This window comes from Vigna unguiculata, chromosome 4 (assembly GCF_037176805.1).
Source record: "Vigna unguiculata cultivar grain cowpea cultivar isolate G323 ecotype 2 chromosome 4, ASM3717680v1, whole genome shotgun sequence".
Classification (NCBI taxonomy): Eukaryota; Viridiplantae; Streptophyta; class Magnoliopsida; order Fabales; family Fabaceae; genus Vigna; species Vigna unguiculata.
This window is the reverse complement of record NC_140795.1, coordinates 4915230-4928604: the sequence shown is the minus strand read 5'-3', so window position 1 is coordinate 4928604 and position 13375 is coordinate 4915230. Positions and strand designations below refer to the sequence as shown.

Here is a 13375-nt window from a genome sequence, read left to right as displayed (position 1 = left end):
GTTTAAGTGATGGAGTAACAATGGTGCATGAGATTTTGAAATGAGATAATGAAATTACATGTCAATGCTCAAGCAACAATATGTTCATTCAAGTGATAATATTAATGATTATGGATCTAGTTAGATGATAAAACTGGAATGAGACTCAAACAATAGTTACTCAAGTGTTAGATGAATGTTTTAGTGCAAGAAGTATACTCAAATTCTCCCATTTGGAGTTGAATTGCTTAAGAGATATGAAACACTTTAGTTTAAGGGAATAAAGTCGCTTAAACGAGAAAGAGCACCCTCAACTGATATATATTTTATGGTAATGATAATAATGATGATGAATGTGTCAAGATATATGTAATTATATATGTGATTGATGTGTTTAGATTCATGTGTGGAATGATTATTTATCATACAATGTATTTTAAATCACACACACACACACACACACACACACACACACACACACATATATATATATATATATATATAAGATTTAAGATAGTGAGAAACTCAAGGAAGTTGTTGCATAAAGACTTTTTATATAACATATGTAATAGTTACTTTAACATTATTTTTTATCAAATGTGTCTCGCAGACCCGAGACAGAAAAGTGTCTCTATGGCTCTGGTCCCTCTACAACCGAGACAAAAAAGTGTCTCTGTGGCCTCGGGTGATAACCGAGGCCAAAAGGCACCCCCTTTTGGTCTCGTCCCAATATGCCTCGGTTATAAAACTTAGGCAAAATAACAAAAATAACCGGGACCAAAAGCCCTTACTGCATTGTTGAAACAACAATATGGTCCTTCAAGTGGTAAGATTAATGATTATGAATCTTGTTGGATGATACAACAAGTATCATTCAATTGTTGGAATTGCACTCAAGCAATAGTTACTCGAGTGTTAGAAAAGCGTTCAAATAAACATGGGTATAACCAAATTCTTGCATCTGGGTTTATAAAATGCTTAAGTGATGAAGTTTTCCTTAATTTAGGAACACAAAGTCGCTTAAGTAAGAAAGACCTCCCTTAAGTAATATATATATATATATATATATATATATATATATATATATATGTATATGTATATGTATATGTATATGTATATTTTATATTATATTATATTGATGATGAAAGATATATGTGATTAATGTGTTGAGATGCATGTTTGGAATGATTATTTTGTATAATATACATTGTATGTTACATTATATAAAATATTTATGACATGTATGTCTTTTCAGGGTGTCATGCATGACTTTTATGAGTTTGTGGTGATGGAACGTATTGCGATGGTAGTATTAAACATAAAACTTATTAAAGAAAAGGAACATTCTATTTTTCATTGATGATGTAATTATATAAAGAAAAGAAATTTATTATGCATAAAGTTTTTTTTTTTATCAAATATGTTTATTATGGGATAAATGATTATCTTTGCTGAAATATGTTTAATAAAACTTTTTAAAAAAGTTTTGAGTTTGACAAAATTGTACTATTCATAAAGATGCAATTGAATATTTTGTATTCACTAGTTGAAATAGTTTTGAAATTGTAATTTGTTGAGAAAATATTTGGAATGTGAATGACATATGTATATAATATGTATATAATATGTATATAATATATATATATATATATATATATATATATATATATATATATATTAAATTTTAAAATAATTAGATGTCTCATCATTCTTATAGTTTAAGAACAAACGAGATTGCAAGTAGTTTATATGAATTATGGAAACATTTTAAACTTTCCTAGTAATGTGTAAGTGTTTACATACAGTGTGTTCGGAAATTTAATGTTCTAACTGCATAAATTACATATGTTATACAATACTATATATAGACTAGTATAACTAAATAAATTGGGACTTAATTAGTTGGATGATACTAGGGATGTCAACGGGACGGGTAGGATACGGGTAGTAGGTCTTCCGTACCCTATCCGCTGGATAAATATTCGTCCCGTACCCGTACCCATATCCGTCGGGTATCCGTTATGCGGGTACCCGTCTATTTTTTTCATATCCGCGGATATCCACGGGTACCCGCGGATATTTAAAAAATTATTTAAAAAATAAATATTTAATCATAAATTCAAATAAAATAAAATAAAATACACAACTGTCATAAATTTTAAATAAATTTCAAACTAACCCAAGTCCATACAAGTCCAAAAAGTTATAAAAATAAATATAAAATGATGTTCAACACAATGAAAATTATTTAATTAGTGTTTTGATCAACAAGCCTACTTTCTCCGACTGATTCCTGAAAAATAATCAAATAATAAACCTCAATTGTCACGTGCCAAGTATTCTTATTTTGATTCCATCATTTGACAACAAGCATACCATAAACGTCATTGTCTATATAGAGTTTGATGTATATGCCCAATTTCAAAGAAGGGAAAGAGAAGAATGTCAAGAGATGTACTTGGAAGAAGACAACATACCAATACTTGAAATTACAGAAGACAAGATGTGCAGCTTATAAAAAATTAGGACAATTTTTTTTACTAATATATATATATATATATATATATATATATATAAAGGTATTTTTGTGAAATAAAATTTAGCGGGTACGGGTATCCACGGGTACGGATACTATGATACCCGTACCTACCCCATTAACATGCGGGTATCAAAAATACCCGTACCCACGGGTAGCGGGTGTCCATTTTTAATACCCATTTCCTACCCATTGCGGATTTTATCCACGGATATCCACAGGTACAAATATTTTTGACATCCCTAGATGATACTCACTTTTGTCCAGATATATTATTTTAGTTCTTGTTTTTAAAAATTTGTCAATTATGTTTCAACTTTTGAAAGAATGGTTTAATTAGGTCCTTTTAAACAATTTATTAAAGGTATTAACGACATGTCACATGTCATTCAGTGAATTTTTTTCATTTTTTTTAAATTAAAAAATTGCCACATGTTAGGTCCTTGGTGTGACACATGGCACTATCCATGCCACATGACAAGGTACCACACATGTTAGTGTCACTACCAAATGTCATTGTCTTTATTTCAATTTAGTCTCCACAAATGTTTCTTTGTTTCAATTTAGTCTTCGTATATGTCTCTTTAATTTAATTTAGTCTTCATATATGTCTTTTTTATTCAATTTAGACCCAATTATTATTTTTTTTCAAAATAAAACAATATTGTCCCTCTCTTAAATTTGGGATCAAAGTTATTATTTATATACATTTTATACTCATGCTTTTATTGGGAATGACGTTATAACATATTATATTTCTTTTAATTATTAATCCATGTTTTTTTATTCATGAGTTTTAGTTTCTCTTCGAAACTTTGGCTTAATTTAGTTCCTTATTGAAATGTATTTGAAACGTTAAATAAATTTAACAAATTTTGGTTAAAAGAACTAAATCTATATTATTTTATAGTTGGGGACTAAATTGGACCAAAGTTACGAGGAATGATTTATTTCAATTTTCACTAAAAGTTAAGGAACCAAAACACATTTAACCTTAAATATAAGTACTTAAGTTAAGGGACAATATTTCTCTATTTTGAAAAAAAAAATGAACTAAATTGAATCAAAAAGACATATGTGGGGACTAAATTGAAACAAAAAGACATATGTAGGGATATGTAGGGATTGAATTGAAATGAAGACAATGACACACTTAGTAGTGACATTGTTTGTACCTTGCCACGTGACACTGACAGTGCCACGTGTCATACTAAAAACCTGACACGTGATAAATATTTTTAAATTAAAAAATAATAGAAAAAACAAAAAAAAAACCACATATTGACATGTGACATGCCGTTAATGCCATTATTATTTTTTTTTAAAATGACCTAATTGAAACATTTAGAACGTAATTAACACGTTTTTAAAAACGGAACCAAAATAATACATATGAACCAAAATGATATGATCTGACTAATTAAACCTAAATTTGTACGATACACCCATAAAACATTCTCGCACCCTATTTTACTGTGCTCTCTTGCACTCATTCTAATACATAATTGCAACACAATAAGTAAAATTGAGTTTTCTCCAAGTTAGAAAAAGATCCACATAGACCGATTATCATAGTGTAAAAGAAGAGATTAGAAATGGAAGATTCTAGAGTTCTGAGATAAAAACAAAGGCTTAACTTGCAGTGAATTTTGCCATCTAAAATTAACTAACATATACTTTAACTCCTATTTTATTTATCAATTGATGGATAGGTAAACATATACTTAATTTTGTAATTTGTGTGTACAATAAAAAAAGAAAGTTTAAGGATAATTATTTCAATCTCAAGTTTATTTAAATAATATTATCACTCGATCATTATATATAATTAAATCTCATATTCTCTTATATATAACTAAAATAATATTCATTTTAAAAGGGATGGAATAAGTACAAGTATGATGATAAATATTTTTTTATTAGTTTACCTAGGTGGGTGTGATTCTTGTGAGTTAAATTCTCGTAGATACTCTTAGCATTAGAAAAGTAAAAGCACCCAATGCTTTCTCCATCAATGGATAAAAGACATATTCTATCACATTCCCTCACAACTCTATATATTCATTCATTCATTCACAATCCTTGTGTGTGAAAAATTATGAAATCATGAGTCATCACTACTCATCCCGTAGAACAAGCAAATTTGTGATCTAAAAAAAGATACCCTCAATTTGATTTGATCCCTCAAGATACATATGTTTTGCCCTATCTTCTAGCTCTACCTTTAAATTATTGGTATATATATTCAACAAATTAAAGTGGGGTACATCGTAACGTGATCAAGACCAATTATATCAACTAAAAACTTATCTTTATTGTTTTTAGGGAATCTAAATGTTAATTAATACAGGGTTAAATATGTTTTTTTTTTCCTTCAAATTCCAGCGAATTTTGGAATTAGTCTCCCTTCAAACCTTCATACTAATTTAGTCCTTTATCTTTAGAAATACATGAATTTAGTCATTCTTACCAAATTTTGTTAAGTTTATTTGACATTTTAAACGGATTTTATAATAATATATGAGTTAATATTAAAATGAAAATATGTCAAACGGTGTAAACAATTCAAATACTATCATGAAATGCATTTGAAACGTTAGATAAACTTATCAAAATTTGGTTAAAAATACTAAATTTACCTATTTTTAAAGATGAATGACTAAATTGGTCGGGTCAAAAGTTTTGATGAGAGACTAATTTTAAGTTTCACTAAAACTTGAGAGACAAAAACATATTAATTAACCCATTAATATATAATCTTTTCATTTATTATGTGATTTATTTGAGGTATATTAATTGGGTTTTCTTCATAATATAATTAGTTATCAATTTATAATAGTTTTTCAAACTTATTTTCATGGATATTCTCTTTCAAAAATTACCATTTGCATAAATATTAAACTTGATATATCTTAGGAGATTAAATATTTTTTTTAGAATCTATATTTACTTGTTGCAATAATAATTATTCTAAGCTCAAGTCCATTGAAATAATATCATTAGAGTCAATTATTATATTCGGTTTTATATAGTAGTTTTAGAAGAGTGTTGAAAGAGAAAAGCGTATTTAAACTGATTTTGGTTTCGACTCTTAAATATTTAAACTGATTTTGGTTTCGACTCTTAAATAATGTAAGACTTTTAAATGTAATGAAACAATTATCATAAAGTTAAATTTCAAATAATTCATTTATTTAGTATAGAAAAAAAATGCTTAAATATGATTGAGATTTTCTTTTATTTCCAATACTTCTCTTTTTTTTTCTTATTTTACATTTCATCTCCTTGAGGCTATATAGACTATGTTAGTTTGACATGAACATATTTGATAACTTCTTCATGGATTAGAAGAACAAGCAGTTAAAGATTTCCATAGATGAAATATAAAATATTCTTCTTTTAAGAGAACCCAAAAAAGAAAAAAAAATATCTTCGAAAACAAAACAAAACAAAAATACTTAGGTCTAACTAATCCACACTATGAATTAATTAAAATTAACCTCTTATATGTTATATGTACAATATGAAATCATATTTTATATTATGCAAGGAAAGGATTATGAATTTTTAATTTTTTTTTTTACAATCAAATCTATCTTTACCATATGCACGTTTAGGAAAAATAGTAGTACACGATTGGAGTGAAAATATTCCAAAATCTTAGTCTATATGTTTGATAGAAAATGGACAAATATATCCAGCAGATGCCAGACTCATCACTTTAATTAATTTAATTCCTAGTGCAAGTTCCATCACTGATGCGTATATACTTATATATAATAATTTCATCAGAAAAAAAAATAAAAAAAAATAAAGTAGTTATAATAAAATCACTGCTTGATGAAGTGTGCATTTTCAAAGTATTTTCTATTATAATTCTCTCCTTGGATTCTGGATTTTCACGTTGCAAAATGCCAGGTTTCCTCGTCACACACATGCATGACCTAACCAGTTAAATTGCCTTAAAATCAAGTGGCTCTTTTTTGGCAAGATTCCAACTTAATTCAAGTTGTCAAATATGTAAGTTGGCATTTTCATCATAAAATTGTTTTACCTTAAAAAACTATTTAATTAATAAATAAGTAATACACGTATAAGTATGATATAATCGTTAAGACAAACATGAGATATATAAATTTCGTATATATAAAAAATTAGATAAATTTTACTTTGAAAATGAAAAATAAAATAATTAAAACCGGTGATTTCTCTAATTTTTTTATATATATGTAAATGCAAATATTGTTTTTAATTCTAATACATTTGACTCTCTCAAATTTCTATGTATTTATAAATAAAATTTAGTATTTTTAAAAGTTCGTCCCTAATCAACACCGTAATTGTTGTCCTTAAAGTAAAAAGTTTGGTTTCTTTTTTTTTTTTTTGGAATAAACATTTCCTTAAAATGGTATAACATTGTAAATCCATGATATTGTTTCATGTCTTTATAAAAGAAAAATAGTTTTGATCCCTGTAAAACAAATAGTTTTAGTCCCTTCCAAATCGAAAACTAACATTTTTTTATATATTAATAAATAAATAAATAAAATATAATTCAGAGATTTAAAATATATTCTTAAACTCTTAAGATATTAGACCACAAGTTGGAAGTCTCATATCGACTAGAGATAAGACTAATTCACAATATATAAGTAGGTACAATCCTCACCTTACAAGTCAGTTTTGTGAAGTTGAGTTAGACTTAAAACTCATTTCTATCCTGGTATCAGAACTATGTTAGAGCATATTCTAGCGAACTTTCTTGAACATTCTGTTCCATCCGATATCAAACCGCTAATAAACCAGTTAGATTTAAAACCTACTTCTAACACAACATGATAGTCAATTATCCGAAATCATCTTTCAACTTTTCCCTAAACTATAAATCATAAACAAGTAAAATTTTAAACAATAGTTTTTTTTTTTCTTTTAAGTTAAATTCAAAATTCATTAATTTTAATTTCTTTTTATGACTTTCTCAAATAAAACTCCTTATACCCCAATAATGTATATATGTCAAGAAGAAGCAAGCTACGTCTAGATCTCTCTAAAGAAACCAATTTTTCTTCTCTTTATTGGGATTGCTTGTGCTTTTGATGTAGACAGATATGAACTAAACTAGACTTGCATCACTCCAATTTCTCATTTCCACTGATTAATAAAAAAGCCAAAATTTCCAAATAATATAATAATGTAAATAAAATAAGTTATTTTGTATGGTCCCAGAGCTTCATTATCGAATCATTGAGTTTGAATTATTTTTCATTTTTTGTGGAGTTCAATTTATATAAACATATAAACTAACAAAGAAGAGAGAGATATTTGTTCTGGACCATTAAAATATTATGGAAATGTGTGCTATAGTTAGCATATCTATGAATCTTGCATGTTGAAGGATACAAAATTCAGCAGCCATGTGTATAAAAATATATGTTTTTGCATCATTATTATAATTTGGACTATAGTTTTGACAAAACCATTGGTGTTACAGATCACACACATCTATGATTTTTCTGTTCATCTTTATCTTAAATCAGCAGCTACACAGTGTGCCTATGTCATATATATAAAATTAATAAACATAAATGTCAATTTGTATAAATAGTATTTCTACATATTTTCTAGAAAAAGTATATTTAATGTAACTATGCTTACAAATTAATTTAAATAAAGAAAATATTTTAACATGCATTATATCACTTTATATTTTAAATTTTACACATTTATAAATATGTATTTTAATAGTATAATATTTGGAGGAATAATTTTATCATTTCTAAGGATCTTGCCTGTCTTGAATTGATAGAGTCGTCTTTTACGGAAGATGTGGCTTCAATAGAAAAATATCTTTCGTAAATATTATTGTTTTTATTTTAAATATAATAACATATTTCAAAATAACACAATAAATTATTAAATTTTAATATCTTTAAATTTGATATTAGTTTAAAAATTTAATAGTTTAGTTGTATGCGGAAAATGATCGAAGCATTATTTCTATAATTTTTGTTTTTTATTTTTTTTTCTCAAATTTAGTCTTCTCTTACTATATTTTCCTGATAAAACTTTGCTCATAAAAAATAAGGAAGTGTTTTTTGAGATAGAAAACCATTTGAAAGGTTCCAAAGTTTGCTTTTACATTTTATGTTAGCATTTCAAAGAAGGAAAAACACTTAGAGATTCTTATTGTTTTGATAAATATGATGCTACAACAAGATTTATTAAGTGAAAGAGAACTTTAGATAGTCTAACAAATCTAACTTGTAAACTTGAAAAGAAAAATAAAAAATTAAGAGTTTTAACAAGAGGAAAACTGATGGAAAGGATTTTGGTAATAGTTAAAAAGAAATAAAAGATTAAATTGAAACAAAAATTAAAAATAAAATAAATTTACCTTTTTAAATATACATTATTTCGAATCTGAGAATAGCTCCTCAAAATATAAGTTGCTTCTAATTTTAAATTATAAAAATATAAGAAGGTTAAATATGTTTTTTATTTTTAATTTTCAATAAAATTTGAAATTAGTCTCTCATCAAAATTTTAAAATAATTTAGTCTCCAATCTTAAAAAAAAAAAGTGTGAATTTAATACTTTTAACCAAATTTTATAAAATTTATTTGATATCCCAACAACATTTCTTAGCAAGGATTGAACATAAATATGTCAAATGGTATAAACAACTTCAATGTTATCATATGTAACGTCAAACAAACTTAATAAACTCTTGTTAAAAAAAAGACTAAATCCACGTTTTTATGAAATTGAGAAACTAAATTGAATCAAAGTTTCACATAAATTCATCCGAAATTTTACTAAAAATTAAAGAACCAAAACATTAAAATCCAATAAAAAAAATAAAAATAAACGTATACAGTGTTAAATATTGAGTTAAATTTTGATAACTTTAAAATTTAATGTTATTATCAAGAAAAAAATAAATAAAAGAAGAAATCCGTGAATTAAAAATTAAAGAGTGACTAAAATTAAATTTAAGCTTCATTTCATTCCTTCACTTTTGTAGTAAAAAGTTACTTAAATTAACTATATAAATAAATCAATAAATTTTTGATAATGAAATTATAATGATATATAAAATTGAATTTAGATTAATCATAAGTATGTAAAACTGTTAGTGCATAATTGGTATGAATGTAGAGTTTGTATGTTAGTTTATACATTATTATACATATAAAAATGAAGGAAGAGAGAGAGAAGATGGGTCCATGAAAAGTCTAATATATGAATTTGATGTATACTAGCATTTCATAGTTTGCTTTTACACCTCTTATTATGATGTTTTCTCTCTCTGCTGTCTGTCTCTCAGCCTAAAAATCGCTGTCTTTCGGTCTGCATACCTATCATCATCACCATCCCTCTTTCTGAAAACTCTGTCACCATGAGAGTGAGAGCCAAACTCCTGTGATCGCCACCACCCTCTTCATCAAACCCTTCTTCTTCTTCTTCTTCTTCTTCATCTTCTACCAAACACCACAACCTCAAACAAACACAACAACAACAACAAAGAGTATTTGATTCTGTGAGTTTGTGTCACTGATTCTATGAAGCCTTGCATGAATGAATGATAACACCACTCACAACATCACAACACCAACAACAACTCTCCCTGTTCTTCTACCATGGCCTTCCCTCCCTCTCACACCTTCATGTTCCAAACCCATGAAGATCATGACCACCACCAACTCCACCTACGCTCCACCTCTTCCTCCCTCAACGCCTTCCCCTCTTTCCCACCCCATCACTTTCAAGGTAATCACAACGCTCACTCATCCCCCCCTCTTAATTCCATCTCAATTCTTGTACTTTCTTCATGTATATCGAGGTCACACAAAACCGTTTCTACCTGCAGCATCAAAGTTTTTCTCTTCTATGTTATTGTATCATCACTATGATTTCAGCCACACCGCCTTTTTCATCTGTAATATCAAGAATCGTGATGAAACTGTGATAGCTAACACAATTTGAAACCTTGATGTGTATGCATATCAAGTTTTCAAGTTTGATTACGATTGCTGATAAATGTAGCCCATAGAACTGCAGTCTCAGTTTCTTTGTGGTTATATAAGATCTTGGGAACTTTGAAATCACGGGTTGTTTTTTAAAATCTTGATCTTCTGGGGTATATGATTTTTGGAAAGATGAAAAATAAGTTTTTCCTTTTAGGTAGAGTGGTGTTATATTGAATATGTTGGTGTTGTTGATTCTGTGTGGTGTTTAGGCGGTGGTGCAGGTGCAGGTTTCATGATGAAGCGATCGATGTCGTTTTCAGGCATAGAGAACAAGTGCGATGAAGTGCATGGAGACGACGAGTTGTCAGATGATGGATCTCAGCTAGGGGAGAAGAAGAAGAGGCTGAGTTTGGAGCAGGTGAAGGCTCTTGAGAAGAGTTTTGAGTTGGGGAACAAGCTTGAGCCTGAGAGAAAAATGCAGCTTGCAAAGGCTTTGGGCCTTCAACCGAGGCAAATCGCTATATGGTTCCAGAATAGGAGAGCAAGGTGGAAGACCAAGCAGCTTGAGAAGGAGTATGAAGTTCTCAAGAAGCAGTTTGAAGCTGTGAAAGCTGATAATGATTCACTCAAAGCTCAGAATCAGAAACTACATGCAGAGGTAATCAATGCTATCATACACAGCTTTTGTATCTACTCTTCAGTTTTCAACACAAAACTTAGATGCAGTTCTTTTCTCTTGCTCTCCCATCAGAATTCAGTTCCAGTAATCTGAAAAACAATGATATTGTGCTTGGAGAACTTCAATTCTGATTGAAAAATACTATCGAAATTACTTAAAGAATTGCATCCAAGTTCTATTATTTTCGATACCAGAAAACATGTCTTGTGACTAGTCATTGACTGAGGTTCCTTTGTGGTTTTGATAACAATGGTTTTGGAGAAATGTGAGCTTGAAGTTTTTGAGATCTTGGGGGGTTAATTTGGTACTCTTTGAATCCCGATCTTGGTTCAGAAAATCATTGAACCACCATGTAATCTTAATAGAGTTTGAAATGAATCCAAAATCCAATTGTTTGGTGCTGAATTGTAAAAATTGGATTCTGTAAAGAAAGGAATGGTGTTTTGTTCTTTGTCTCGTTTATTCCCACCACAGTTTTATTTTCAAGAGTTTGATTGATTAGCTAAATTTTGTAAAGGTCCTCTAAGCCGTTTCAGTGCGCTTCCTTTTCCCTAAACAATGGATGAAATTGATCTTTTTTTCATGTTTGAAAAAAGAAAGCTAGTCTTTTGTACATACATATGTGTTTTAACTATAAGAGGGTGTTTTGTTCTTTTTACTTTTGAGTTTTGGTTTTTCCCGTTCCATTTCACTGATTGTGTTATTATGATGATCCCACAAACAAACGTTAGTGACTAATTCTAAAGAGATTGGTTCCATCATTAACTTGTTTTTGTTGATTGAGTTGATCATTCTCGGGAGGTGTCAGTGTGACAGTGTCAGAACTGAGAGCTGCGAATTAACAGTAATGTTTGCTTTCCTTTTTCCATTGAAAAACTCTGTGTTATAACTGTTCCATGTTGCTAGCTATGAAAAAGACAAGGTTGCATTTGATCCTTCACATGGAACAATGTAACATGATGAAGGCTTGGAATGAAAACCTGAGATGAAACTAGAACATGAACACATGAACACATGAACACACAGTTTTTGTTTTACACTTTTACCGTGTGGTGTTTGCAGCTACAAAGTCTGAAAAATAGGGAGTGCTGTGAAACCGGAACAGTAGTTAGTCAGAAGAAAGACACTGAGGGTTCTTGGAGCAATGGAAGCAACAACAGTTCAGAAATCAACTTGGACCTCTCAAGAACACCAGTGATGAACAGTCCTGTGTCTTCTCAGAATGGAAAAAGCCTCATACCAAGTTCCCACAACAAGCCAACAAGCATGACTCAACTCCTTCAATGCTCATCAAGATCAGATCTTCAAGATGAGAGCTTCTGCAACATGTTCCACAACATTGATGAGCAGCAGAATTTTTGGCCCTGGACCGAGCAGCAGCACCAGTTTCATTAATCAAAAAAACTTGATTTTGGATATTATAAATGATTTGAGGTTGAAAGGTTGTGAGAAGTAATTAAGTTCATTAATTAGGCTTAGCTCAACTTTTTTTCTCTCCCTACCAGTTTTTTTTCTTCTTCAGTTTATGCTTATGATGTAGATTGGTGTATAAAGAGTTTGAACACATTTACTTGAGTCATGATCAAGAGAGGTGGTGAACTTTGAATAGTAGAGCATCTTTTTTTCTCTCCCTCTCTCTCTCTCTCTCTATAACAAAAACTACATTCAAAATTTACAAGTAAATAAATTTATTTATGTAATTTAATGGATTAATGCAATGAATTTCAAACACAATTGTTTATGAATTAGATCTAAATCTGGTATTAAACTTTAGAGTTATGCAGAAAAAATATAGCATATAGTATATGGTTAGATATGTAGGTGGCCCTAAGTGGAATTGCAGGTCTGGAATGTAGAATGGGGCCAGAGATGGAAATAGGATTCTCCGGTGGCATTGTTTAAGCAGAGAGATAGATACATAGATAAGTATATATATTTTATTTGATGTTGGTGCTTTGGAATCATGAGATCATGTCATGGAAAATTGATGGGGAAAACAATAACAAACAATATACCAGAGAATGCAGCGGATATAATTTCCCCTAACTTGCAAGAATCTATGAGGAGCAATAATCAAAGAGCAGCAATAATAAACCACCAAAAGCACAAATAAAGGCACCAAGATTTTTAACGTGGAAAACCCCTCAAATCAAGGGTAAAAACCACGAGTCGTCCAGACCAAAGAAATAGCTTCACTATGATCAACAAGAG

The 13375-nt window shown here is 29.2% G+C and overlaps 1 protein-coding gene across 3 annotated transcripts; it reads left to right on the top strand.

Annotated features, from left to right (window-relative positions):
- The first annotated feature begins 9776 nt into the window (after positions 1-9776).
- On the top strand, positions 9777-12775 carry LOC114182324 (homeobox-leucine zipper protein HAT7-like). Of its 3 annotated transcripts, none has more exons than XM_028069181.2 (4): positions 9777-10285; positions 10755-11143; positions 11973-12008; positions 12227-12775. In XM_028069181.2, exons 1-4 carry the CDS (start codon positions 10156-10158, stop codon positions 12557-12559), a joined length of 888 nt encoding a protein of 295 aa, XP_027924982.1. In that variant the 5' UTR covers positions 9777-10155; the 3' UTR covers positions 12560-12775. The 3 variants fall into 3 exon arrangements, with proteins under 3 accessions (XP_027924982.1, XP_027924981.1, XP_027924983.1); XM_028069180.2 differs by having other exon boundaries at positions 11949-12008; XM_028069182.2 differs by lacking the exon at positions 11973-12008 and having other exon boundaries at positions 9781-10285.
- Positions 12776-13375: the final 600 nt, after the last annotated feature.

Bases quoted from the DNA above. Each gene is read 5' to 3' on its own strand.
- LOC114182324 (XM_028069180.2), top strand. From the start codon at position 10,156: ATGGCCTTCCCTCCCTCTCACACCTTCATGTTCCAAACCCATGAAGAT. The intron at 11,144-11,948 runs GTAATCAATGCT...TTGTTGATTGAG, and splicing joins ATCAGAAACTACATGCAGAG to TTGATCATTCTCGGGAGGTG. The intron at 12,009-12,226 runs GTAATGTTTGCT...TGGTGTTTGCAG, and splicing joins CTGAGAGCTGCGAATTAACA to CTACAAAGTCTGAAAAATAG.